Below are 27,615 nucleotides of genomic sequence, written 5' to 3' on the forward strand. Positions count from 1 at the left end.
GACCGTCCATTGAAACGATTTACAAGAAGTTGACATCAACCAATTAGAAAGCAGCTTTCTCGAGCTTTAAGGCACTAGTTTCAACCTGGCGACTACCATTTCAGACTACGCTTGAAAAATATGTTGCCTCAGTTCTCAATTAAAATTTTGAAAACTGAACAAAAGAACATTCCGTAATGTCTAAAAAATGGTTGCGATTGTATGGCAGTGCTTTCCACGTACTGTGCAATGCCTCCTCTGTTCAAATGATTATCCAACTGAGGCGAGAGATAGACGATAATTATGATGGAATCAGTCGTACGGGCCGTAACTGTTGTTCGGAATACCCCGTGTTAACATTTTCGAGGTTGCATGATTAGAAAACACATTCCGACTGTCACTTTCATGATCTGGTAAGCGACGCTTTGATTGGTTGGATGAAAGGTCGTTCTGATGTGACCTGTAATGGGATGTCCTCAGATCTTTGTTTAGCGGCAGCGGGAACTTAGATCTGATTTTAATGAAGTCATTTCTGTAACCTCCTAATGCTGCCAAACACATAAATGCACATCCTTTTTGTTTATGAATAAATCACAAATCATACAGGATCATATGATCCCAATTATGACAATCACTTCTTTTTTCTCCAAGCGCGTGCTCTTGCACAATCACTTTTGTCTCGGGAACTATCAATGTTGGCTCTCTTGCTTCTATGAGAGTGGTCTCCCTTGGTTGAAGGTAAATGCCTTTTACGTCCTCTTGAATGTTCTTTACTTTTAATAATATCTACAGTTTCTTCATCTGGGTTTTCTCGAATTACAGCCTCATCCCCTTTGCCTTCTTGTTTTGTCAGTACAAAGTTGTCTTTCCTTGATTTCGGATTATTATGAGATTTATCTGCCTTGGACATAACTTGAACACACTTGTTTTTATTATTCTTAAGGCTGGGCTCACAACACTCAATATTTTCAGAACTGGATTTGAACTTTAGCAATCCAAAGGAGCTGGTTTTCTTCAAGATGTGATTAGAACAGAGACTTCCATCCTTCTCCAAAGGTTGGGTTCGGCTGCAGCTGGTGTATGATTCAATGGCTCTGTTATTGTCATCACACCTCAGGGTATCCATCTTAATTGTCTTCAGTCTGTCAGTACTCCTCTTTGTGAATGCCTTCCCATGTTTGGCTTCTGAAAATTCAGAAATACAAACTTGAGAAATGATTTGGCAACTTTGAACTCAAATTGACATTTAAGAATCTACTATAATAACATATTATATAGAAGAAGCAGTTATCAATAAACTGTGTCTACTTTGTCATCTGTCAAATTCTAAAAAATGCCTATCCCATAATTAAAGAATAAATTTTTGTTCGTTTGTTGTTTAACGCCACACTCAGCAATATTACAGCTTTCTTCTGGCGGTCTGTAAATAATCGAGTCTGGACCAGACAATCCAGTGATTGACAACATAAGCATCGATCCACGCAATTGGGATACGATGACATGCACCAACCGAGTCAGCAAGCCTGACCACCCGATCCCGTTAGTCACCTCTTACGACAAGCATAGTCGCCTTTTACAGCAAGCATGGGTTGCTGAAGACCTGTTCTACCCCGAATCTTCACAGGCCTAAAGAATAATTAACATAAGACATCAGCATTAAGCATACAGGGTTTTACACGACACAGAAATGTGCATCCATTACGCACAAAAGTAAAGAATGAACACAGAGAAAATATGTTGTGTCCCAAGGGACACCAAATAGTATTCACTGTTCAAAATTCTTGACAAGAAATATAAATGTCCGGTAAGTAAGATACTTATCAAATCGTAAAGTACAGAAGCCTACATAATTTCATTATTTTACAGTACGCTCATATTTCCTAAGGACCCTTGAGATTAATTGAGGGTCCACTGGGCCTCCAGTTCTGTAAGTCAAGGTAAAACCCTGGTATTGCGAGTGAGTGAGTGAGTTTGGTTTTACGCCGCTTTTAGCAATACTCCAGCAATATCATGGCGGGGGACATCAGAAATGGGCTTCACACATTATATCCATGTCAGGAATCGAACCCGGATCTTTGGCGTGATGAGCGAACGCTTTAACCACTAGGCTACCCCACCCTCTGGTATTGTGTGTATCTGTGTTGACGAAAGGGATCAAAATAACTCATTTTAATTTTATCATGAATCAGCGAATTGTGGCATAATTAGAAAACAAGGTGTTGCTCCTAAAAGAAATAAATACAAATATATTCAAACAAAAGACAGATATGTTTTACCTTTTGTTTTAAGATAGACATCAAATATTGCCACCAAGATTTCCATCAACTTCAGGAAAGCATTGCTTGGCAACCTGCTTGGCATCAATCGGAGTCGTTTGATGAGTTGCGAGCTGAAGTAGGAGTCTGCGTCGTAGTGCTCGAGGAGCTTGACGCGGTGGATGTCGCGGGCGGAGCGGAGGTGGAACCGAGACGGTCCTGGGATATTGAGATGCTGGAGCTTCACAGCTCGTCGGATGAGGGGATCCATCTGGCCGCTGTTGTCGATCTTAGAGAAGAACTTCCGTACACGCTTGTGCATCTTGGAGCAGGTGAATTGTTCTGTAATCAGTGAAAAGATGAATATTATTTGACATTATTTTTTATTCATCAAATCATGTATTTTACAGAATAGTATAGTTAAAAAAATAAATACTGTAAATCTTGAATTTAACGCGAGTTGAAATAAATGCGAAAAATGCGAGTGGTCTCTGCTCGCATTAATTAATGCATTTATGTCTCCAAATGTCTATCAACATATAAGACGGCCTCACTGCACACTTTGGATAGCAGAAATACCAACCAGGTTATTGAGCAGCAGTTGTAACTGGTATATCACTACGTCATTTAAAGATAGGAATCACACAATCATGAGTTATCACTGCTGGGGTCAAGAGTTCTACCCACTTGTTGTGTGAAGCTTGTTGACACCTACTCCGCATACCAATCAGTGAACTGTTGTTGGTTCAATTAATTTATTGTCTTTGAACCTCCTTAATGCCAGTCAACAGAGTAAACATTAACTGTGTGTTGTTTTTAGGAAAACACTGTTTATTGTTTTTTAAAGAAGTGCTCTACTCAGTGCTAAAAAGCGGAGTTTGATTGGATTAAAGTAAGGTTGGAGTGAGTGAGTGAGTATGGGGGACACCAGAAATGGGCTTCACACATTGTACCCATGTCGGGAATCAAACCCGGGTCTTCTGCGTGACAAGCGAACGCTTTAACCACTAGGCTACCCGACCGCCCCTAAGTAAGGTTGGATTAAGGTAAGGATATGCATCATTTCACTGGGGATGGGGTAGGGGAGTCGTAATTTCGGCTAGGAGTCAGCAGTCATATTAATTTAACGATGCAGATTTACAGTAAACAGTCTGGACTATCTGACAAAACAGATTCCACTGGGAATAAAAGGCAAAATAGTGGTGAAAATAATATGAATGGATCACTGAAAATCAGTGATGAAACGTGTTCACGAAAAGGCTAAGCATGTCCTGCCCTAATGTTGACATTTGTGACATGATCATACAGTGAGTGAGTGAGTATGGTTTTACGCCGCTTTTAGCAATATTCCAGCAATATCACGGCGGGGGACACCAGAAATGGGCTTCACACATTGTACCCATGTCGGGAATTGAACCCGGATTTTCGGCGTGACGAGCGAAAGCTTTAACCACTAGGCTACCCGACCGACCCCATGATCATACAGCTCTAAATTATGCTTTGGCACAAACAAACTGGAAACAAAATGGGAAAATGAGTGAGTGAACATCAGAAATACAAACTTAATAAATCAATTTGGCAATACTCAAGTTAAAATTTGAGAAACCATTACAGTATTCGACGTAATAAGCGCCCAGGGTGCTCTCAAAATTAGAAATAGGGGGCTCTTGTTAGAATATTATTTTGGTGAAGAAAATACAGAGTTGAAAGATTGTCAATTTCGTGGTTTATGCTGACAGCCTGAAATGTTTACATAAGACAGATATATTTTTCCAGAATTTAATCACCCATAATTAAGGGTGCATAAACATATGAGTGCGTATTATACACGAATAAATAAGTCTTGTGTACATTGATCAATCGGAAGGGGTGCTGATTGGAATTGTTCAGTAGCCAATATATTAGCAAATATCGCCATGGGCGCTTATCAGAGCAGGGGGCTTATTATGTCGAATACAGTAACATTACATTGATGTCTGGATATCAGCAATAGTGAGTGAGTGAGTGAGTATGGTTTAACACCACTTGTTGCAATATTCCAGCAATAACACAGCATGGGACACCAGAAATGGGCTTCTCAGATTGTACACATAGGGATTCAAACCCAGGCCTTCGGTGTGACGGGCAAACGCTTTCACCACTAGGCTACCCCACAGCCCCTCATGGTAAGAAACATATGAACATACGTAATGAGCAATACGAATTATGGTTCACAAAATAATTCTTGGGAAACAGAACCTGAAATGAGTAGATGAATCTCAGCGAAAAGGGGATAGCTGTTCTATTATCCAGCACATGGTAAAGACATTCAGAGGCTGCAGATTGATAAGAAATATTGTTCTTGATGGCATACATAAATTCCCAGGGCACTCCTAAGTATATGGGACAGAATACTATGTTTCAAATAAGATGCCCAGAAACTATAGATCGGCACTAGCCAAGTTTAGATGCGGAGTGGCTCCTATACGATACGATGCGGTCGATACGAAGGTGTACCTGTCAATAATAGAAAATGTTTTCACTGTAATGACAGCGTAGAAGACGAGGTCCATGTTTTGTTTCACTGCGCATTTTATGATGATATCAGGGCAACTCTTTTTAATGAATGTATTGCTAAATCTTATAATTTTTTAGATATACCTGATATCGACAAACTTTGTTTTATTTTCAGTGACTCCAGTGTGCATGGTGTGTGTTTTATACTTGCCAAAGTCTGCTTTTTAATTCTTAATCGTAGAAAACATCTTTTATATGGATAACTTTTTACTATATCATCTTTATATCATTTATGTATAAATTCTGTGATAATTCGTCTCTCATATTTCTATTGAATGGTTCTGTACATTTTATCTATGTCAGGTTGTATAAAGCTGTTTTATGTATGTCCAGAAGTGAGACGTTAATAAACTATTGTCTGTCTGTCCTAAACATTGCACTTGAAACAAGTATATCCTTCCCTTTCTTCAAGGGATACTGGGGGGGGGGGGGGGGGGGGGGGGGGCGTCACGGGTGGCCCAGTTGTCTAAGACGCTGCGGTTCGCTGAACAGAGTTGCGTGCCCAAGGTCTATATTTTAGACAATATTCCCCGAGCCTCTGAATTTAGGCATGTAACTGTATCTACCCCCATGTATCAAAGAAGTACGTTTTCCCTTAAGTTTGTCATGTGGCCTAGGGGGATGGAAGCACATAGTTGAAATATCACATGATTTGACATAATTGAACTTGGTTCTTTTCTGGAATTGTAAATCTTCAAACAAATACATTCTCTGGAAATCACGAAAGAAATTCAGGAGCTTTTGATTCCAGTACAAAAGAGGAATGGCTATGAGTCATGACAATAGTTTTAGTTATGTCATGTAGATTTCTTTCTCAGTTCGTACAGTTATGCTAGTGTCTGGCATTATTCTATTGGTCGATTATACCATGTTCTTTCATGCGTCAGGGGCACGGGTGGCCCAATCGTCTAAATCTCCGCGATTCGCTGTGCAAAGTTGTGTCCCTTGGGCATGCCAGAAACCTATGATTGTGGGTTCGAATCCCGGTTCGCCCCGGTTATGTCTCTAGGTTTGTCAGCACCATACCCGTGGGTTTCCCGAAGTGGTAAACGTCTGAGACCTGCATCACTTGGGGCTTTCCTCCCACATTAAGCTGACACGCCGCGATATAACTGGAATACTGTTTAAAGCAGCGCTAAACCCAACTCACTCAAGGAATACTGAAGCAACCTACCCATGTTTCAATAGAATGTGGATACCTCAGAACAGTCCAGCCCTAGAGATGCTCACCAACTGATTCAGTATTGTACCGTAAAACATCACGTGCCTCACTGCCACTGATGGACCTGGTGAGAGTCCCACTCAGATTGCCATGGCAGCTGTCACAGACTGTATTGTGATCAACACAAAGCGCAACAATGATATCTGGCCACCACAGTGACCACCTGTGTTAAATGAGCTGTTGGTGTCATCAACAACCAACAGAGGCTAGCAGTATCTCCTCAATCAACCACTGATGATGGAGCTGCAGGTGAACCCCTCCAGCTTGTTGTCCAATGTGTTCCTATCATCACAGATCATTGACAATTAGACTTGTTTTATTATTTTATGTATGTTATAATCACACACTGATTTCTCACAGTCTTTCATGAATGTCACTGTTATCTCTGTATTTTGACACATGGGACAGCATTGTCTCGGCCACATCTTGTACTTTTGACATCGGCTAAAATAGTACTGTATTTTTTTTAGCATAGTGCGCACCCAAGTATAATGTGCACCCCCCTCTAACGGATTTAGTATTTTGGAATTTTTTTCTTCAAATATTATACTCAGAAAAAAATTACACCGTACCCCTTCAGCGAATTCCGGTAAACAAACGACGTTTCAAGGCGTCAATAACGGTAATCTGACCGTGGTTGCTGTTAATAATGGTGACTTGTGCGATCTTCCGATCCCTTCAGACATGATTTCGACGAAATTAGGTAAAACAATATTAAAAGGAATTTTGAATAAAATATTATTGTTTTATTTTTTTACCATGTTTACCACATTTGGAAATTCTGTTTTGTACAAATGAGAACCCTCAAAGAACACAAATATTCCTTTCGTATTCCCCTTTCATGTGGATGCCCTCTACAAACAACAATGTGTATACAATATCTACAGCAACATTAATGCCATCTTTATCCACATTTGGCCGTTGTCACTTAAAGGAAGAATTTATGGATGTCAACTTCTTTATCATGAGGAACACAACCTTGTATGTCCTTACTCCTTCATCAGGTGAATAAATGCTTACTTACTTACTTACTTACTTTGGAGATTTAACGTGCGCTTTCCGACTGATGCGTATTTCGCACACGGGCCCGGCCAGGCCATTTAATGTGTTTCCGAAAGGGGCGAAGGTGGTCTGTGCAACCCAAGAGGGGGGTTTTAGGGGTTGCTTATATAGAATTTGGGAATTTTGAGATTTGGAATAGATGCCGATGGGATTGGGGAGGAGAACTAAGGAAGCTGGGTATGGTGGATGTTTGTTTGTTTATGTGATTTTGATTTGGTAGGTTATTGTGTTTTTAGATGCGTTTTATTAGTTCCGTTTTTATTAAGAATACGCCTAAGGCCTTGAAGTTTTCTAGTTTATTTTGTGGGTTTAGTATTGCTTCTAGAGTTAGAGCCTTGTTTAGATTGAGGGTGGTTTGTAATGCGGTTCGATGTGTTAGGTAGTGTGTGCAGTGGATGAGTGCGTGTTCTGGGGTTTCTGGTTGTTTGCAGTGTGGGATAAATGCTATGAAGCACAGAACATATATATGTACATGAAAGAACAACAAAAGTAGTAAGATAACAAAGGTGGAAACTTAACAAGGGAAGCCAACAGATAATTGGTGCTGATAGGTGATGAGCAATGGACAAATGGAAGCCAACACTTAACAGTAAATTAGCGCTGATAGTTGATAACGTTGGACAACTAGAAGCCAGGACTTAAATTATCACTGATTTGTAATGGACAATGGGCAAATGGGGGCACGGGGGTAATTAGCACTGATAGGTAATAGCATGGAAATAGCAATGGACAAATGGAAGCTAACACTTATCAGTAAATTAGCGCTGATAGTTGATAACATTGGACAACTAGAAGCCAGGACTTAAATTATCACTGATTTGTAATGGACAATGGGCAAATGGGGGCACGGGGGTAATTAGCACGGATAGGTAATAGCATGGAAATAGCAATGGACAAATGGAAGCCAACACTTATCAGTAAATTAGTGCTGATAGTTGATAACGTTGGACAACTAGAAGCCAGGACTTAAATTATCACTGATGGTAGTAGGCAATGGACAGATGGGAGGACGGGGGTAATTAGCATCAGTAAGTTGACATCCATCAATTCTCTTTCATGTAATGACTATCAAACAATTAATAAATTCTCTTCCTTATGTGTATCACTACTAGGGCTGGGATGGGTAACTTGGGTACTCGGGTGGGTGGGTACTGAGAAGGACCCGGACCCGTGGTTAGTCACGTGATACATTGTTTAATGACACAAATTATCTAGAACTCTATGGTTACACTACAAGTCACTAATGTTCGTATTTCTTTCTGACTGTGCAGCCATTCCTTCTGATTTTTCATATGGTTGAATAAAGATATAACTTAATTCAAATTCAGTGTATGAATGACCAGTATCTAATTACGTTTTTCCAGGGTTATGCTAAAAATGTTCCCAATCAGACATTTTGTACCTTGAGACCTACAGTGGGTACCCGGGTAGGGTCTGGTAATAGGGGGGTGGGTACCCGAGTAGTAAATTTTGGACTCGTTCCAGCCCTAATCACTACTTCTAATGGGATGTCCTCAGATCTTTGTTTAGCGGTAGCGAGAACTGAGGTCTGATTTTAAATAGCAAACTAAATGGCAATATCAGCAGTTTTTGTGCTTATTTATTTCAATGTCTATACAAAGGGTTGAACATAAGTAGACCTACTTTTGTATGCCATTACTGCAGTAATTGGCTTATAAACCATGAGTACCAAAGTCCTAACAAGTAACACAATACAGTACATGTATTTTCACATTTCATTACAAAAGGGATGAAAAGGTTGTTATTTTAGCTACATAGCAATAAAAAAATATATGAGTTACAACTCTGTTACAACAAACTCAACTCTGTTATGTCAGGATTGTTTTATTGATGATGACTTCTGTCAAAAAACTTTGTTGTTTTTATCAGTTTTAACTTTAGATTAGGATTAATGATAATATTTGTTGAGACATAAGATGAAAAATACCATATTTTGGACACCGCCTTTCATGTATTTGACTTAGCTATTTGGGCAAACTTCTGAAATATGTAAGGAGCACTTACAAATATCCAATCATACATTTTATTTACCCAGTTTCCATTTGTATAAACATTTAATTGTAGTCACACTAGGACATTGAGGATACATATTTTGGCAAGTTGATAATCAGAAAATTTGTCGGTTTTGAGATTTTTACCCTTTTATAAGTTTCGGCTCTTCTTCTTTTGTTGTTTAAGCCACACTCAGCAATATTCCAGCTATATGATGGGGTTGTGTAAATAATCAAGTCTGTACCAGACAATCCAATGATTAACATCATGAGCAATGATCCATACAATTGAGATCGATGACATGCATCAACCAAGTCAGTGAGCCTGACCACCCGATCCAATTAGTCGCCTCTTACGACAAGCATGGTCGCCTCTTACGACAAGCATGGTCGCCTCTTACGATTGGATGAGATTGGTCTCATCCCTATCACATGTTGCACTGGCACATCTTGAAGAGTATCATGTGTACTTCACACCCCTTTTTATCATGTTTATAATCCTGGTTTTGTGCTGTGAGTTGTGAACATTTCAAAATCAGCTCAGATTACATCGGAAACCATGGGACAGTTGCCAGCAGCAGACATGAATCACAATGACTGGGCATGTAGGATGGGCTAGACTGACATCTAGTCTCTGAATGAACATTCTGTACAGAAGAAACATTTAATTATAGTCAGAGCTCCAGATAAGCTGCGTATCTGCCTTAAATTATGCATAAAAAATGCAGAAATACGCAGTAAAATAAAATCCAAGCGTATCAAATACGCAACAAACATTACAGATTCCCTACAAAAATAAACTTGTGCGTATCATCAAAATATTGTGAAGTAACCCTGCGTATTCGATCAGCAAATCAGCAACTTATTTTGAAATTATAAACGGACATTCCGTCAACCTTGCCAAACTCCACGATGACAGTTACATCATGATCATTTGCCATCACACTTTCTTGTGGAAGTATCGTGTGTTGTTTAGTCCTATAAAGCTCTCGAACCCACACGACACCAGTTTGCAGGGACTAGATGAATAGTGTTTTTAAATATTTAACTTAAATACCCACATGTGTAAAAACTAGTGGGTAACAGAAATTTGAATACCCAGATAGAATTACTGATACCCAATGATTTTAAAATGCATGGGTAAAATACCCACAACACCAAAAGCTTATCTGGAGCTCTGTATAGTTATAAAATATAATAAAAAGGAGCGCATAACTTTCTTCATTCCTGATACTGTAGTAATCTAGACTTGACAAACATTATAAACTTGCATTGGCTGTATTGGATATATTTGTTTCAGGGTCAGGGTGACAGACTAAGGATGGGCCACTGAAGTATACTGCTCAAAAGAAGTTGAGGACCACCTGATTCTTTCACATTACTGTAGTAAATCTGTCATGGCATCACAGAATAACTATAGTCATATGAAAGAATCAGGTGGTTCTTAACTTCTTTTGAGTCGTATATCTTTGACAACAGAATATTGTATTGCTGGCAATCTCATTAAAATCAGGTCTTAGTTCTCGCCTCTGCTTAACAAAGATCTGAGGACACCCCATTACAGGTGACGTCAGACAGATTTTAGCGAACTTTGACAAACCAATGGAATGACAAACAAGAAGTCGACAATAGCCAATCAGAAGGAAGCTTGATCGAGCTTTGCAGCACGAGTTTCAAACTGACGACTACGCTTCAAAACATATTTTGACACATACTCAATTAAAAACTGAACAAAAGAACAATCTGGAATGGCTATTACATGGTCCAGATTGTATGAATACAGACATAACTCCCATAACTGTTATTCGCCCTATGTGTGTTTTTTCGAGGTTGTCACGATCAAAATTCACATTTCAACTGTCACTTTCGTGATCTGATAAGTGATGCTCTGATTGGTCATATGAAAGGTTGTTCTGACATGACCGGCAATGGGATGTCTTTAGATCTATAGATCCAGTGATGGACATCATGAGCATCGATCCATGCAATTGGGATCGATGACATGCATCAACCAAGTCAGCGAGCCTGACCACCCGATCCCGTTAGTCGCCTCTTACGATAAGCATAGTCGCCTGTAACAGCAAGCATGGGTTGGTGAAGACCTATTTACCCAGGATCTTCAGGGGTCTGATATGTTTTCACAAGGAAAGATTACTCTACTATCACTGTACTTAATTGGCCTTTCGCTTGATGATCACATTGGCTTCCTTCTTTTTGTTAGTTTTCTACATTAATCCTGCCGTGTGTAAACATATCAGCATTTATTATGCCTCAAAGTGAGATTGACCAATCAGAGAGCAGAACTACTAACCCCATATGATCCTGTATACCGTCAGTAAACATCTCCAAGACGGTTGTTACTGACCTAACATGAGACTGTATACCGTCAGTAACAGCCATTTTGGATTTTCTAACAGTCACCAGAGGTGAAATGGTGAGGTGAGGTGAAACAATGAGGTGAGGTGAAATGGTGAGGTGAGGTTAAAGTGTGAGGTGAGGTGAAATGGTGAGGTGAGGTGAAAGTGTGAGGTGAGGTGAAATGGTGAGGTGAGGTGAAAGTGTGAGGTGAGGTGAAATGATGAGGTGAGGTGAAAGTGTGAGGTGAGGAGAAAGTGTGAGGTGAAAGTGTGAGGTGAGGTGAAAGTGTGAGGTGAGGTGAAAGTGTGAGGTGAGGTGAAATGGTGATGTGTGGTGAAACTGTGATGTGTGGTGAAACGGTGAGGTGAGGTGAAATGTGAGGTGAGGTGAAACAGTTGGGTGAAATGGTGAGGTTAGGTGAAACAGTGAGGTGAGATGAAATGGTGAGGTGAGGTGAAAGTGTGAGGTGAACTGGTGAGGTGAGGTGAGGTGAAATGATGAGGTGAGGTGAAATGGTGTGGTGAGGTGAAAGTGTGAGGTGAGGTGAAACTGAGGTGAGGTGAAATGGTGAGGTGAGGTGAAACAGTTAGGTGAAATGGTGAGGTGAGGTGAAACAGTTAGGTGAAATGGTGAGGTGAAAAAGTGAGGTGAGGTGAAATGGGGTTTAATGTTGCGTCAAACATTATTCACTCATATAGCAACGTGCATGCATGTGTGTGTGGTTGTTTGTACTAGCCCGGACTAATGCCGATTTACAGTGCTAGCCCACTGAGATACCATGCTGAAGTTTAACATAAATACCCCACTCAGACACAGTATACTGACTCCAAGTCAATCAGTCCTTGTTTTAGCCTCTTAATGCCGAGCGCCTGACAGGATAACAACAAGTACCATCTTTCAACATATTTTGGTATGACGCGGTCGGGGATTGAACCCGTGACCTTCCGCTCTCCGGGCGGACACTCTACCACAGGGCCACAGAGGCGGTCCCCAATAAAGAAGTTGTTATCCATAAATATTCCATGGCTTCATTGTTCACGCCCATGACAGGCTTTAAGTCTTCCTTGGCTAAACACTACACTGTGACACAATATAAATATTCATTTTGAGCACACATGTATACTTTTATAGTCTCTCATAACTCCACATAAAGAGGCCCTACCTTTTATCTTGTATATGGATATTGCTGTATGTAAATGGGATGTTTGTGTGCGACACACAACAGGATCTGTCCGGGATTATGAACTAAGTGCCCATCATGCCCATGGCAGACACATTGGGAAAAAAATAGTTATTTGGTTTAAAATTGGTATTTTTAAAGAGTTTTTATTTTCTTTATTCAGAGGTAGGCTGATTTTGTGATTGCCTTCAATAATAAGAATATTAAGTATCCTGTGAGGTGAGATGAAATGGTGAGGTGAGGTGAAAGTGTGAGGTGAAATGGTGAGGTGAGGTGAGGTGAAATGATGAGGTGAGGTGAAATGGTGTGGTGAGGTGAAAGTGTGAGGTGAGGTGAGGTGAAATGGTGAGGTGAGGTGAAACAGTTAGGTGAAATGGTGAGGTGAGGTGAAACAGTTAGGTGAAATGGTGAGGTGAAAAAGTGAGGTGAGGTGAAATGGGGTTTAATGTTGCGTCAAACATTATTCACTCATATAGCAACGTGCATGCATGTGTGTGTGGTTGTTTGTACTAGCCCGGACTAATGCCGATTTACAGTGCTAGCCCACTGAGATACCATGCTGAAGTTTAACATAAATACCCCACTCAGACACAGTATACTGACTCCAAGTCAATCAGTCCTTGTTTTAGCCTCTTAATGCCGAGCGCCTGACAGGATAACAACAAGTACCATCTTTCAACATATTTTGGTATGACGCGGTCGGGAATTGAACCCGTGACCTTCCGCTCTCCGGGCGGACACTCTACCACAGGGCCACAGAGGCGGTCCCCAATAAAGAAGTTGTTATCCATAAATATTCCATGGCTTCATTGTTCACGCCCATGACAGGCTTTAAGTCTTCCTTGGCTAAACACTACACTGTGACACAATATAAATATTCATTTTGAGCACACATGTATACTTTTATAGTCTCTCATAACTCCACATAAAGAGGCCCTACCTTTTATCTTGTATATGGATATTGCTGTATGTAAATGGGATGTTTGTGTGCGACACACAACAGGATCTGTCCGGGATTATGAACTAAGTGCCCATCATGCCCATGGCAGACACATTGGGAAAAAAATAGTTATTTGGTTTAAAATTGGTATTTTTAAAGAGTTTTTATTTTCTTTATTCAGAGGTAGGCTGATTTTGTGATTGCCTTCAATAATAAGAATATTAAGTATCCTGTTTTCAGCAAAGTACATGCTATCCCTACAAAGCTGTAAAGATTATATTATTAGTATGATATATTTACATGAATTAAGATAGAGCCAGGAAAGTATTGAGTTGAAGTAAGATAGAGCCAGGGAGGTAATAGTTGAAGCAAGATAGAGCCAGGAAGGTATTAAGTTGAAGTAGGATAAAGCCAGGAAGGTATTGAGTTGAAGAAAAGATATAGAGCCAGGAAGGTATTAAGTTGAAGTAAGATAGAGCTAGGAAGGTATTGAGTTGAAGTAAGATAGAGCCAGGAAGGTATTATTTGAAGTAAGATAGAGCCAGGAAGGTATTGAGTTGATGTAAGATTGAGCCAGGAAGGTATTGAGTTGATGTAAGATAGAGCCAGGAAGGTATTGAGTTGATGTAAGATAGAGCCAGGGAGGTATTGAGTTGATGTAAGATAGAGCCAGGGAGGTATTAGTTGAAGCAAGATTGAGCCAGGAAGGTATTAGTTGAAGCAAGATTGAGCCAGGAAGGTATTGAGTTGATGTAAGATTGAGCCAGGAAGGTATTGAGTTGATGTAAGATTGAGCCAGGGAGATATAAGTTGAAGTAAGATAGAGCCAGGAAGGTATTGAGTTGAAGTAAGATAGAGCCAGGAAGGTATTGAGTTGATGTAAGATAGAGCCAGGAAGGTATTGAGTTGATGTAAGATAGAGCCAGGAAGGTATTGAGTTGATGTAAGATAGAGCCAGGAAGGTATTGAGTTGATGTAAGATAGAGCCAGAAGGGTATTGAGTTGATGTAAGATTGAGCCAGGAAGGTATTGAGTTGATGTAAGATTGAGCCAGGAAGGTATTGAGTTGATGTAAGATTGAGCCAGGAAGGTATTGAGTTGATGTAAGATAGAGCCAGGAAGGTATTGAGTTGATGTAAGATAGAGCCAGGAAGGTATTGAGTTGATGTAAGATAGAGCCAGGAAGGTATTGAGTTGATGTAAGATAGAGCCAGGAAGGTATTGAGTTGATGTAAGATAGAGCCAGGAAGGTATTGAGTTGATGTAAGATTGAGCCAGGAAGGTATTGAGTTGAAGTCAGTATTCAGTCACAATGGCTTGTTTCTACTCTTTTTAACATATTGTACATTAGCAGTTTGAATCAATACATAATAAGCTACTGTATACTGACCCATGGCTGTCATAAACATGCTGTGTATTGTCACATTCATGTGTATTGTCATGTTCATGTGTATTGTCATGTTCATGTATGTTGTCATGTTCGTGTGTGTTGTCATGTTTTTGTGTGTTGTCATGTTTGTGTGTGTTGTCATGTTCATGTATGTTGTCATGTTCGTGTGTGTTGTCATGTTTGTGTGTGTTGTCATGTTTGTGTGTGTTGTCAGGTTCATGTGTGTTGTCAGGTTCATGTGTGTTGCCACGTTCATGTGTGTTGTCAGGTTCATGTGTGTTGTCAGGTTCATGTGTGTTGCCATGTTCATGTGTGTTGTCAGGTTCATGTGTGTTGTCAGGTTCATGTGTGTTGTCAGGTTCATGTGTGTTGCCACGTTCATGTGTGTTGTCAGGTTCATGTGTGTTGCCAGGTTCATGTGTGTTGCCATGTTCATGTGTGTTGTCAGGTTCATGTGTGTTGTCAGGTTCATGTGTGTTGTCAGGTTCTTGTGTGTTGCCACGTTCATGTGTATTGTCACGTTCATGTGTGTTGTCAGGTTCATGTTTGTTGTCAGGTTCATGTGTGTTGCCACGTTCATGTGTATTGTCACGTTCATGTGTGTTGTCATGTTCGTGTGTGTTGTCATGTTCGTGTGTGTTGTCAGGTTCATGTGTGTTGTCAGGTTCATGTTTGTTGTTAGGTTCATGTGTGTTGCCACGTTCATGTGTATTGTCACGTTCATGTGTGTTGTCATGTTCGTGTGTGTTGTCATGTTCGTGTGTGTTGTCAGGTTCATGTGTGTTGTCAGGTTCATGTGTTTTGTCAGGTTCATGTGTGTTGTCAGGTTCATGTGTGTTGTCATCTCTGTGGCAACAGCCATGTTCAAACACAGCAAAGGTATAATCTGCAATGTTCTATTTTGACATTTCATAATATCTTTCCTGAAGAGTTATTTTCATCAATGCGTGTAGTGAAGTGTCCTACTTGACCATGTTGACTCAGTCTCCAATAAACGAGAACGACTCTTGACATGCATTTCACAAGACAAATATTTTACTCACATCACTAGCATCAAAGGGTCACTGTGAACTTGCTTCACAGGACATTTTTTAATACCAAGAAGATGCACACAGATCAATATATCCAGATTTCAAGTTCTGCTCTGCAGTCTACATTAAGGGTTGTTTCGATATGTCAGTGCAATGCATTTGTTGAAGGATACTTATCTGTGCAATTTTGCAAAGCCGGGATTTCAATATCTATTTTGGCATCAAATGCATGTGTTAAGAAACTAAAGTAGAAACAAATAAAAAAATGTTTGTATAACCATGACAACAAACACAAAATAATTATACCATTGAAATATGCTGGTGAAGTTAGTTTAAACATAACATTTTTAAAAATGTATATTGTGCAGTAGGGCTGGGACGAGTCCGAATTTACTACCCGGGTAACCACCCCCTATTACCCACCCCTACCCAGGTACCCACTGTCGGTCTCAAGAGATAGGTACAAAATGTCCGATTGGGCATTTATTTACCATAGCACTGGCAAAATGTATTAACATACATGTATTAAACAATCTGGTCATGCATACACTGAAGTTGACTCAAGTTATATCTTTATTCAAAGATTTGAAATGTAAGAAGGAATGGGTGCATAGTCAGAGAGAAATGCGAACATTTGTGACTTGTAGTGTAACCATAGAGTTCTAGATAGTTTTTGTTATTAAACAATATATCATGTGACTAACCACGAGTCGGGGTAGTTCTGCAAGTACCCAGGTCCTAATCACTACCCATGCAACTCGGGAACCCGAGTTACCCGTCCCCGTTCCTCAAAGTGATCTTAGCGGTACGATGATCGTAAACCTATGTTAGAGTATGGGACTTACGATCACCTTAGTGCTAAGATCGCTTTGTGGAATGGGGCCCAGGATCTTATGTAACCAGAGCCTTACCCGAGTCTCATCCCAGTGCGTCAGCTACATTCAGATGCGGAGTTGCCCCCATAAGACTGGAGACTGGGCGTTATGAAAACCTGCCGTTGGAACAGCGAATATGTCCTCTGTGTTGTGATGATGTAGAACATGGAATACATGTGTTTTGAAATGCCATGTGTATGGTGATCTACACGATTCTCTCGAAAATATAGTTTGAGATGTTCAAGAAGATTGTGATTATCTGAATGATGTAGAGACTTTATACTTTATATTCTCCACCGATAATATTGTCAAACATGTTGCCCAACCGCTTATTTTATACCTACCAATCGTCGAAACCTTGTGTATAAATCCTAAGTATTAAACGTTATATTTCATCTTCTCCACCTTGAATAAACATGATAAATGGCTTTAAAATTGTTTTAGTTTCTCATAATTCCATAAGGAATGGTGTGTGTACTATTATATATGTACCTTGATTATAAATAATGCTGTACACTCAGTGAGACATAATTAAAATATCTGTCTGTCTGTCTGTCTGTCCATCCACTACAAAATACTAGAGCTGGGACGAGTCCAAATTTACTACCCAGGTACCCACCACCCTATTACCCGACCCTACCCGGGTACGTGCCGTAGATGTTTAGAGATAGGTACAAACTGTCCGATTTGGAAATGTTTAACCGTAGCCCTGGCAAAATGCATTTAGATACACATGTTTAAACAAACCGGTCATGCATACACTGAAGTTTACTGCATGATGTTTTATCTTTATTCAAACATATAAAAGTCTGAAGGAATTGGGTGCATTGACAGAAAGGAATAAGAACATTAGTGACTTGTAGTGTAACCATAGTGTTTTAGATAATTTTTGTCATTAAACAATATATCACATGAATAACCAGGGGTCTGGGTAGTCCTGTGGGTACCAGAGTCCTACTCAGGACCCACCCGACCCGAGTACCCAAGTTACCTGTCCAAGCCCTACAAAATCCATATACTGTCATTAGGCACAGTAATCTTGCGCTGATGATGATGATGATGATGATGATGATGATGATGATGATGATGATGATGTGCTGTGTATGTACTTATCAATACATTGTGAACTCAAGGCGAGGTTACATGGGAATTCATTAAGCGTTCAAGATTATTGAACTCAGGCACATGTGTCGCTGGGTGTAGAAGGATATCGTACTCAGACACGGTATACTGACTCCATGCCAACCAGTCCTTGTTTTAGCCCCTTAATGCCGAGTGCTAGGGAGGGTAACAATGTTACCTTGTAAATATAAACATTATCAGTAAATGTTGTTTATGTTTGGGAGGATGTCGGCCCTTCTACATAGCAGTCTACAGACATAATGAGTTAATGATTCTAAACATTAGTGGAGGGACGATACACTGATGCATCAATGGATCGCGATATTTTACTTCCCGATACATAGTCGCACGCAAAGTAAAAAATATCCATTCATACCTTAAATGTTTACTTTAATGGCTGTTACACCAAACACTAATTAGTAGTAAAATAGTAGTGAAAAAGTAAATATTTTCATACATTGCACCATACTTGACACTGCCAACTGTAAATCGTCAGTGTGCCAGGTATTTGGCCATCCTGCCAATGAATAAGATGGCTTATGCACCACAGGTAAGAGCACATACACGTATCGTGATATGTATCGGACCACAGTTGAGTTGGTGTATCATCCCAGACCTACTAAACATCCCCCCAAACTCTGACAACCATTAGCGGATCATTAATGGGGCTCACGTTCAATTTATTGTATTCTAATTATTGGGTAATTGAACAATTATTGGACAATTTGATGTTCCCTTGGACATTTTATTGCCCAGTCAGTTACACAAGATAATTGCTTGTGTATTGGGCCAGGAAATGAACAAGACATGCTGCAGGTGCATGCCAGGTGCACATTGGTGCACCATGCACCAATGTGCAGGGTGTTGATGATGATGATGATGATGATGATGATGATGATGGAGAATTTATGAGGGTAGTTGAATTTTACATGATGTGTACATTAAATAAGGGTTGTCAATTAAAAATTTTGGTCATTTTATCAAGATTATGATTTTTTTATATGAATTTAAAAAACAGAATGATATGAATGTGTGTATAAAAGGAAATTGTTTTATTTCTTGAGTTTCAAATTTAAACATTGGCTGAGTTTACAACCCAAAACATAGAGCTGGAAGAATACTGAAAGCCCAGACACACGTACAAGTTCAATAATGTAACATCATGTCACACAGATTGAAATATCGTGTAAACATATTCCCAAATATTATGTGTATATTGTTTCATAACATTCAGAGATAATATCGGCTAAAATAACAAGATCACAAAATTAGATGGGAAAGGATAAAATTACTTTGATTTCCATTTCATTTGCAAGTTGAATTGGGAAACCCAGAAGACAAATGACAAAATTCAATATTGACTTAAAAAAAACCCAGTCTACTGCAGTTGTCAATGCACATGAAAACGAATATAATTTTACACAGTAAATGACGAAATGTCTCCAAAAGAGCCCTGTCGTTAGATCAGGGCCTTTTAAATCGCTCGAATGCAGTCCCGTCTGACAGACAAAATATTGTAGAGAGCCTGAGCAAGTCTACACGAGCGACTCGGCACGAACAATATTGTCAACAAGCAAATGATATCACGGACAGTAAATGAAATACTGAAGGTTGTTAAAGATATAACAGATTCAAATCGAAAAATTCATCAAAACTTGAAGTTAACTTACCTTTTGATTCATTAAATGCAAGCTTTTGCTGAACAGACATTTTCTCGTACCACCCTCGCCGTAACAGCTGGCTTTGCTGTCTCCTATACCGGGCCGTACCGAAGTAAAACCCGGAACAGTTGTGACCCAGACGCTAAGCACGTTTCGCCATTGGGGGTCACCTCATGGCCAATCACAGACGAGGCTGGTGTCTTATCACATTGCCGGTTGGTAATCACTGGGCGAAAACACCCACTTAACGGGTAATTCCACTGGTATTACGCTACCTTTGTGAAATCCAGGTTTTAATGAACCCCATTGATTTTTGCGATTTGTCAGCAGAATTTACGGTTTTGGTAGGCTTATGTTTACACTAACATTAATTTTGTCAACATACGTCACAGTCATGTGTAAAGACGGAAGGTCTGATCACACTGTGTTGTGGTATTGTGTTGAAAATAAATTTATAATTATTCTTATGTTTATTTAATTGCCACAAGCGTCGCTAGTGTTAAATCACAAAATAAATGATAATGATAATAAATGACTTGGGAAATAAGATTTGTTTGTTTGTTGTTTGACGCCGCACTCAGCATTCAGCATCATTTATCATCATCATCATCATCATCATCATCATCATCATCATCATATGATGCCAAACATATAGCAATATTGTATGTGTACATAGACATACAGAGGTGATATTTGCTTTAAAAAAAGGCGATCACGAAATTTGATGGGAGAGAATGGAATTACTTTCATCGTCATCAACAAATCACAATCATCATTTTTAACACCTTCACCATCATCGTCAATATTAATGTCGTTATCATTGCCGTGACTCTATTGTCATCATGTTATTACCATTACCAATATAATTGTCTTGAAAACTTCATTAGGCGCAATTCCTGTCGTGCACGTGATGGTCCGGGGGAAAAATGAGGTACACAATGTCAATAGATTAATACATCATCATTCATCACACCTGTGATATAAAGTACTAAACCGGCTTTCTTCTGTCGAGGAAGGAGTGCCCACTCCCACTCTTGGACCGACTTTTTTTACCTATACATATGGTAGAGTGAGTATTGTTTTACGCCGCTTTTAGCTATATTCCAGCAATATCACGACGGGGGACACAAGAAATGGGCTTCACATGTTGCACCCATGTGGGGAATCGAACCCGGGTTTTCGGCATGACGAGCCAACGCTTTAACCACTAGGCTACCCGACCGCCCCTTACACATGCTAGAAACGTCCTTAGAATAGAGCCAGGCGCCACGAACTATTAATTACTCCTTTTTGGTATAAAAAGATAATAATAAATATTCCTCGCGGTTTATTTGCAACACAATCTGATAGTTTTTATAACATACTTATTAGACCACACGTGAATGGATATGCATACACCTGTTGCCACCGTTTTTTTACCTTCCTTTGTTGAGAGTATGTACTCTCCCAGTACATACTGTGTTGTGTTTGTGATGCTATAAATCAAACATGTCTGTTTCAACATGTTGTTCAATCTCAATGGAAAGTCATGACCTGCCGGGAAAATAGAAAGTATCTACAATGTACTTGAAAATTGGATTTGACATAACAGTACAGACGCTATGAAAAGATTACTAGGCTGAAAACAGTCGCCGAAACGCTGGAAACTTAATATGGTGCAAAACACAACTAGGACACCCGTGTCAAAGACCTCATCATCCAATAACACTTTCTTGTTTGTTTCATTTTTAGCCACAATCAAGCATGGGTGTATACAATTTATTTAGATACAGGCTTGTCACCTGTTAATCAATGTTCTTCCATTGCACCTATGTGGAAATAAATATCATCATCATCATCATCATCATCATCATCATCATCATCATCATCAACATCATCATCATCATCATCATCATCATCATCATCATCATCACCATCATCAACATCATCATCATCATCATCATCACCATCATCATCATCATCATCATCATCATCATCATCGTCGTCGTCGTCGCAGTCGCCGCTATCTTCATTAATTATTATTAACATCATTGCTAGCATTATATTTACTATCATATCCGTCATGATTGTATTGTTGTAGCAACAGTTATTATAATCTTTGTCTCCGTTTTGTAAGTCGAACTAAAATAGCTCAACCGAGAAAATAAAGGTTTCACCATTGCTGATCATCAATCATCATTCTTGACATCAATAAAAAATCATTTATTACGTAAACAAAGATCATTTCTCACGTGCCATCCATATCAAATCGCGATAGTGATAAATATCGTTCGCCGGTTACATCATCATTGGCATATGGTCGCTGAATGTGGCCTGCAGTGAGTCTGACTGATTGTGTAAGGGCCAGATGATTGACTGCGATCAGAACAGTGACGTAATGATAAAAACAAAGTCCCCAGCCCCGATACCGACAAGCCGGGACGCCCACGGCCATTAACAGAAAGAGAGAGGCTTATTTTTCGCAGCTTTGAATGAAGTGAAACAAAGTGCTGAAATGCGTGTGAAAACACGCTCTGCACATTGTGCACGGTAGTTCCTGAAACAATAGGATTTCTCTTTAAGTAGCACCGTTACTGCGGTTAATTAACAAACCATTTGTTGACTTGTAAACACAACAGTGGAGGCGTGGAAACATAATAGCCATTTTATACCTTAAGTAAACGAATCAATCTTTAAAAATATTTAACAAATTTACCAGATTAGTTGGAGTTAAGTTGTAGAAATGTTTGTTATTTAACAATGCCACTTAATAAACTACCGGGCTTAGAAAGTATACACCCATGTTTGATGGTGGCCATAAAAAAAGAAATTGTCTCAGAAAATGCTAGAAGAAAATAATTATGCTTCAGACTGTTGAAAAATGTCTGCCACAAAAATACATAATTACTACTCGTAAGTGTTTTTTTCTTAAACAAATATTTCGGCTCATGGTTTAAATGACGAAATGTTTTTGTGTAGGTATTGGAAGTACTAGCTCGTCTCCATACACAATCATCAAGGCAAGATGTACAGTAGGAATAACAAACAGATAATCAAGCCAGATGTACATAGACAATGAAGCCAGATGTACATTAAGGATGAGGATTAAGGAACAAGCTGACTGGATACTGATTATCCGCTGACTTTAAACAAAAAATGGTTATATTTGAAACGGATGTCATAGTTGTGTTTTGGACCTTACGTTTCGGCGACTGTTTTTAGCCTTGTAACGTTTTCATAACGTTTTTAATGTTTTGTGCAAACCCAATTTTGAAGTGTATACTCTCCTTTTGTATATTCATCTTTAGGATTTTGTATGAATTGGTTGGTTGGTTTGTTGGTTGTTTTACGCCGCACTCAGCAATATTCCAGCTATATGACGGCGGTCTGTAAATAATCGACTCTGGACCAGACAATCCAGTGATTAATGTCATGAGCATCGATCGATGACATGCATCAACCAAGTCAGCGAGCCTGACCACCCGATCCCGTTAGTCGCCTTTTACGACAAGCATAGTCGCCTTTTACGGCAAGTATGGGTTGCTGAAGACCTATTCTACCCCGGAATCTTCACGGGTCTGTTGTATGAATGTAGCCAGTGACACATAGCGTCTACCACACAAGGTAAGTTTTAATCCTGATAACTGTGGGTGTGTGTTGAAACTGTTTTGTGAATGGCGATTTCAGGGCCACAATATACGTGTAGGTAGGGACCATTCATGTTTATTAAATTGTCACACAATGTACATACGTATAAGATAATACAAATCCTTCATCAATGTACATTGTCCGGCCAAATATGACCCACGAGACACCACAATACAAATATATTCATAATGAAAGCATGTACATGACATCCATGGCTTGACAGATTAACTACAGTAATATAAATGAATCGTGTGATCCTTAACCTCTTCTGAGTAGTATACGAGGAGTTTTTTTTAAAAATATATTTTATTTATAAACTCTACATGTCAAGAGAACAATTTGCTTTTTTAAACCCTTAAGCAAATATGTTTTCCCCGTTATTTCTGGATCAAATAATTGATTACAAGATTAATATTGTCAGGGAGTCCAAACGAATATAGACTTAAGTGGTTTGTGATTAACGCCGCACTCAGCAATATTCCAGCTATATAAATAGTAAAATGTAAATAGTCGAGTATGGACCAGACAATCAATAGATTGACATCATGAGCATCGATCCATGCAATTAGGATACGATGACATGCATCAACCTAGTGAGCGAGCCTTACCACCCGATCCCGTTAGTCACCTCTTACGACAAGCAGTCGCCTTTTACGGCCAACATTGGTTGCTTAAGTCCTATTCTACCCCGGATATTCAGACTTAAGTACACCACCCGACAGACAGACAGACAGACGTACATAGAAAACTATTTACAATGAGTTTTAAAACATGGATATAAGTATACAATATAACATACAACATAACTATAACATATTCTTTAGCCATATAAAACATCACGCCTTAAATTATATATTGGAAATGGAATAACAAGTTTCAATAGTTCACGTCACGATCACAACACAGTGGCAGATCCGTATACGAATGTTGCTCGATATCTCATTGTTTGCATAATTGTTTAAACTAAAACAAGTTTTTTTTCCGTATTTGCCGATACATTGTACCATCTGTGTGTGCAGGGATCGGTCGGACGGTGGTTTACAGTGACAACATGCGTGGGACGTTCGTCCGCCGGGTCCGCCTAGCTCGAAACGGGACGCTGGTAAACAGGTGACTGAAAACACGTGAAACGATCCATGGTGGCCACAAGCAAATAATCGGGCCCGAAACAGGCGCAGCACACATTCGTCGCCCCTCGTTCCTTTCCGTAACCCGCAAGAAGACTCGTCACCTTATTCATGAATGTTATGTGCGAAAATACGACAAACCAATCAGAATGCGCGTATGACTTCAAGCACTTCGGTCAAAGAATCCCTCAGGAATATGTTTTGTTCTTACATATGTCTTGCATTTAAAAATATACCCAAGATACAGTTAAATGTGTTCAATCGTACTGAATAATAATGTAAGTCCCGATGTGTTTTCAAAAGACGTGGAATATATATGATTTATAGGGGAAGGTACGTGAATCATTACGCAACGAGTTGACAATACCTTTAGCCATGCCCGTTTGCTCTTAGACGGAACCAATTCGCAAAAATGGCCACGAGAGGGACACGAGTCGCTATTCGGCTTATCCCGAAAAAAAACACGTATGGCGCAGCACAGACTGAAGGCCTAAGCACTGGTCCATGTCTACCATCTGCGAAGACACAGTGTCTATACAACAACAACAACAACAACAACAACAACAACAACACAACAGACATATTTGGTTTCGTGTCACAGTTGTATACACAATAACTCATGCATGAAATTGGAGTTTATGCATAAAGATTAATAGAGCGTCTCTCCCAAAGCGTTATGAGACACATAGTTGGTAAAACTAGGTGACATAAACAGATAAAATACTCATATTACAAATGCTTGTAATATTAAATATCATGTTCGGGTAACGAAAGTTACCTCATGTTTAGGGGCGGTCTGGTAGCCTAGTGGTTAAAGCGTTCGCTCGTCACGCCGAAGACCCGGGTTCGATTCCCGACATGGGTACAATGTGTGAAGGCCATTTCTGGTGTCCCCCACCGTGATATTGCTGGAATATTGCTAAAAGCGGCGAAAAACCATACTCACTCACTACCTCATGTTTAAAAAGAAAACACAACGTTTCGTTCTTTGACTGATTTACGAAGTTGGACTATTTAGCCATTAAATTGTAAAAAAGGCAAATCTAAGATAATCGTTTAATGGCCATTGAGATAAATCATGTTCTTCATCGTCAAGATGACCGAAAACATGTCTTCAACATTTATCTTCTCATATTTGTCTGTTTCGATTCTTAAAGATGCAATACCAAATCTAAACTGTGGTTTCATATCTACCTGCCAAGGTCAAGGCCGTCAAGTGTACTTTTCACCCCTTGTGATAAATCACCAAGCTGTAAGTGAAGCTGTACTTAATGAACCAGTTTGTCGTATTATAAACCATTGTTTCGACAGCTGTGTCAAGCGTTTTTCAAAGCAAAACATGTACCGGGTGACGTTTAAAGTATCGCGAGACCCAGGGGTGACGTCATCGTCGTCAACGACGACTACAGTCAGGCAGCCCACGCAGTTAGTCTACAGCAACAAGGATGAGGTTGTACGGTGCTCCGATAAAGGCGTTTTGGGCCAGCTGGGAGTGGCAAAGATTAAAACGTTATAATATGACTTATGAATGATAAAAAGACATTTCATTCCATACAGTCTTTTTGTATCTGTTTGTTACACGTTTTAAAATCATATATTGATTTTTTTACTAGATACTGCATACAACAATTGGCCGTCTTCTGAATAATGAAAACTACACAGGGCTTCATCTTTCATAGAATTGAGTGAGTGAGTTGGGTTTAACCCCGCTTTTAACAGTATTCCAGTTATATCACGGCCGGTCAACTTAATGTAGGAGGAAAGCCCGACGTGACGCAGGTCTCAGACGTTTACCTCTTCGGTGAAACCTACGAGCACGGGTATTGTGCTGACAAACCTAGAAACATAATCGGGGCGAACCGGGATTCGAACCCACAATCATAGGTTTCTGGCGTGCCTAAGGGACGCAATCGCTGCGCCAAGGACAACACCCGTGCCCCCTCTTTCATGTAAGATAATTGTTTGTCGAAGATGTGCCCTGAAATAAGTACACCTGTATAAATAATATATAAAACCACGGAATAATTACCCCAGTGTGAACAGTGTATCCAATATGGGTTGTCCCTTTCAAGGCAATATCAAATCTGTCATACAGACCCTGAAACAAATAGATCAAGTCTATATTATTTAGAAAGTCTAGATAACTGAAGTATATGAAGAGGGTCTCTGGGCTCGTTTTTAATATTTCATAACTATAATTTTACAACTGTTTTTATCCGTAAACTGTGTTCAATTCAGAGACTAGATGTTAGTCTAGGCAATATCGTGTGAGCTGTTGTGGAAAATTCTGCACCGAGCCCAGCGCGTCATCGCGGCCCTTACCGTGGATAGCGAATATATAACAGGTCAACCGTCAGCTCCTCAAATATATTATTTCAGCTGTGGTCATAAAATAGAAACGTGTCCTTAAGTGGGATTCAACTTGTTATGCAGTGCGAGATTAATGATCAAGATATAAATAACCCTTTTCCTGCTAAAGGCGACGAGCTTTTCCCGCACACGGATGTGCAGTGGTTTCATGTGGTGTTCATCCAATAAGCTTACTTTAATACATTGTATATGTCCTGCTATGCATAGTAACGAAGCTACACACGTCATATTAACGATACGACCTTAAATGTATAAGTCCCAAACACACGATTAAACAAAAGATACATTTTAGTGTTTTAATCAACCCACAAAAAGTAGTTTCATAAGCTATTATATTTACATAAAATCACTGGAATGACCCACTTGTTTAAAAAAAATTAATTTCAGTTTACGTTAAAAAGAAATTTAAAAAATAACTGGAAGTAAGTTTGTTTATGAGATAAATATGGCTGGTGACATTCTATTCGCCGTGCGAAGAATGGGCGGTGGGTTGCACCGCAATATGAGTGAGTGAGTGAGCATGGTTTTACGCCGCTTTTAGCACTATTCCAGCAATATCTCGTCGGAGGACACCAGCAATGGGCTTCACACATTGCATCCATGTCGGGAATTGAACCCAGGTCTTCGGTGAGACGAGCGAACGCTTTTACCACTTGGCTACCCGACCGCCCCGTGCGCAATATGAAGATGAGAAGAAACCTACAACTATTCAACAATTAGTGAATGAGTGAGTATGGTTTTACGCCGCTTTTAGCAATATTCCAGCAATATCTCGTCGGAGGACACCAGAAATGGGCTTCACACAATGTATCTATGTCGGGAATCGAACCCAGGTCTTCGTTGAGACG

At 39.7% G+C, this 27,615-nt stretch overlaps 1 protein-coding gene across 1 annotated transcript; it reads right to left on the minus strand.

The window, feature by feature from the left end:
- Positions 1–378: 378 nt before the first annotated feature.
- LOC124144372 lies at positions 379–19,794 on the minus strand. The gene is made up of 3 exons (XM_046513739.2): positions 19,653–19,794; positions 2,256–2,576; positions 379–1,164 (listed from the first exon to the last, which is right to left on the minus strand). Exons 1-3 carry the CDS (start codon positions 19,690–19,692, stop codon positions 611–613), a joined length of 915 nt encoding a protein of 304 aa, XP_046369695.2. The 5' UTR covers positions 19,693–19,794; the 3' UTR covers positions 379–610.
- Positions 19,795–27,615: the final 7,821 nt, after the last annotated feature.

Source organism: Haliotis rufescens, unplaced genomic scaffold (assembly GCF_023055435.1).
Source record: "Haliotis rufescens isolate VD_foot unplaced genomic scaffold, xgHalRufe1.0.p SCAF_10, whole genome shotgun sequence".
Lineage (NCBI taxonomy): Eukaryota > Metazoa > Mollusca > Gastropoda > Lepetellida > Haliotidae > Haliotis > Haliotis rufescens.

Coding starts and splice junctions, on each gene's coding strand:
- LOC124144372 (XM_046513739.2), bottom strand. CDS start 19,692: ATGTCTGTTCAGCAAAAGCTTGCATTTAATGAATCAAAAG. Junction 2,577..19,652: donor TGCATTTAATGAATCAAAAG/GTAAGTTAACTT, acceptor CACTGATTACAG/AACAATTCACCTGCTCCAAG. Junction 1,165..2,255: donor TGTCTATCTTAAAACAAAAG/GTAAAACATATC, acceptor CTGAATTTTCAG/AAGCCAAACATGGGAAGGCA.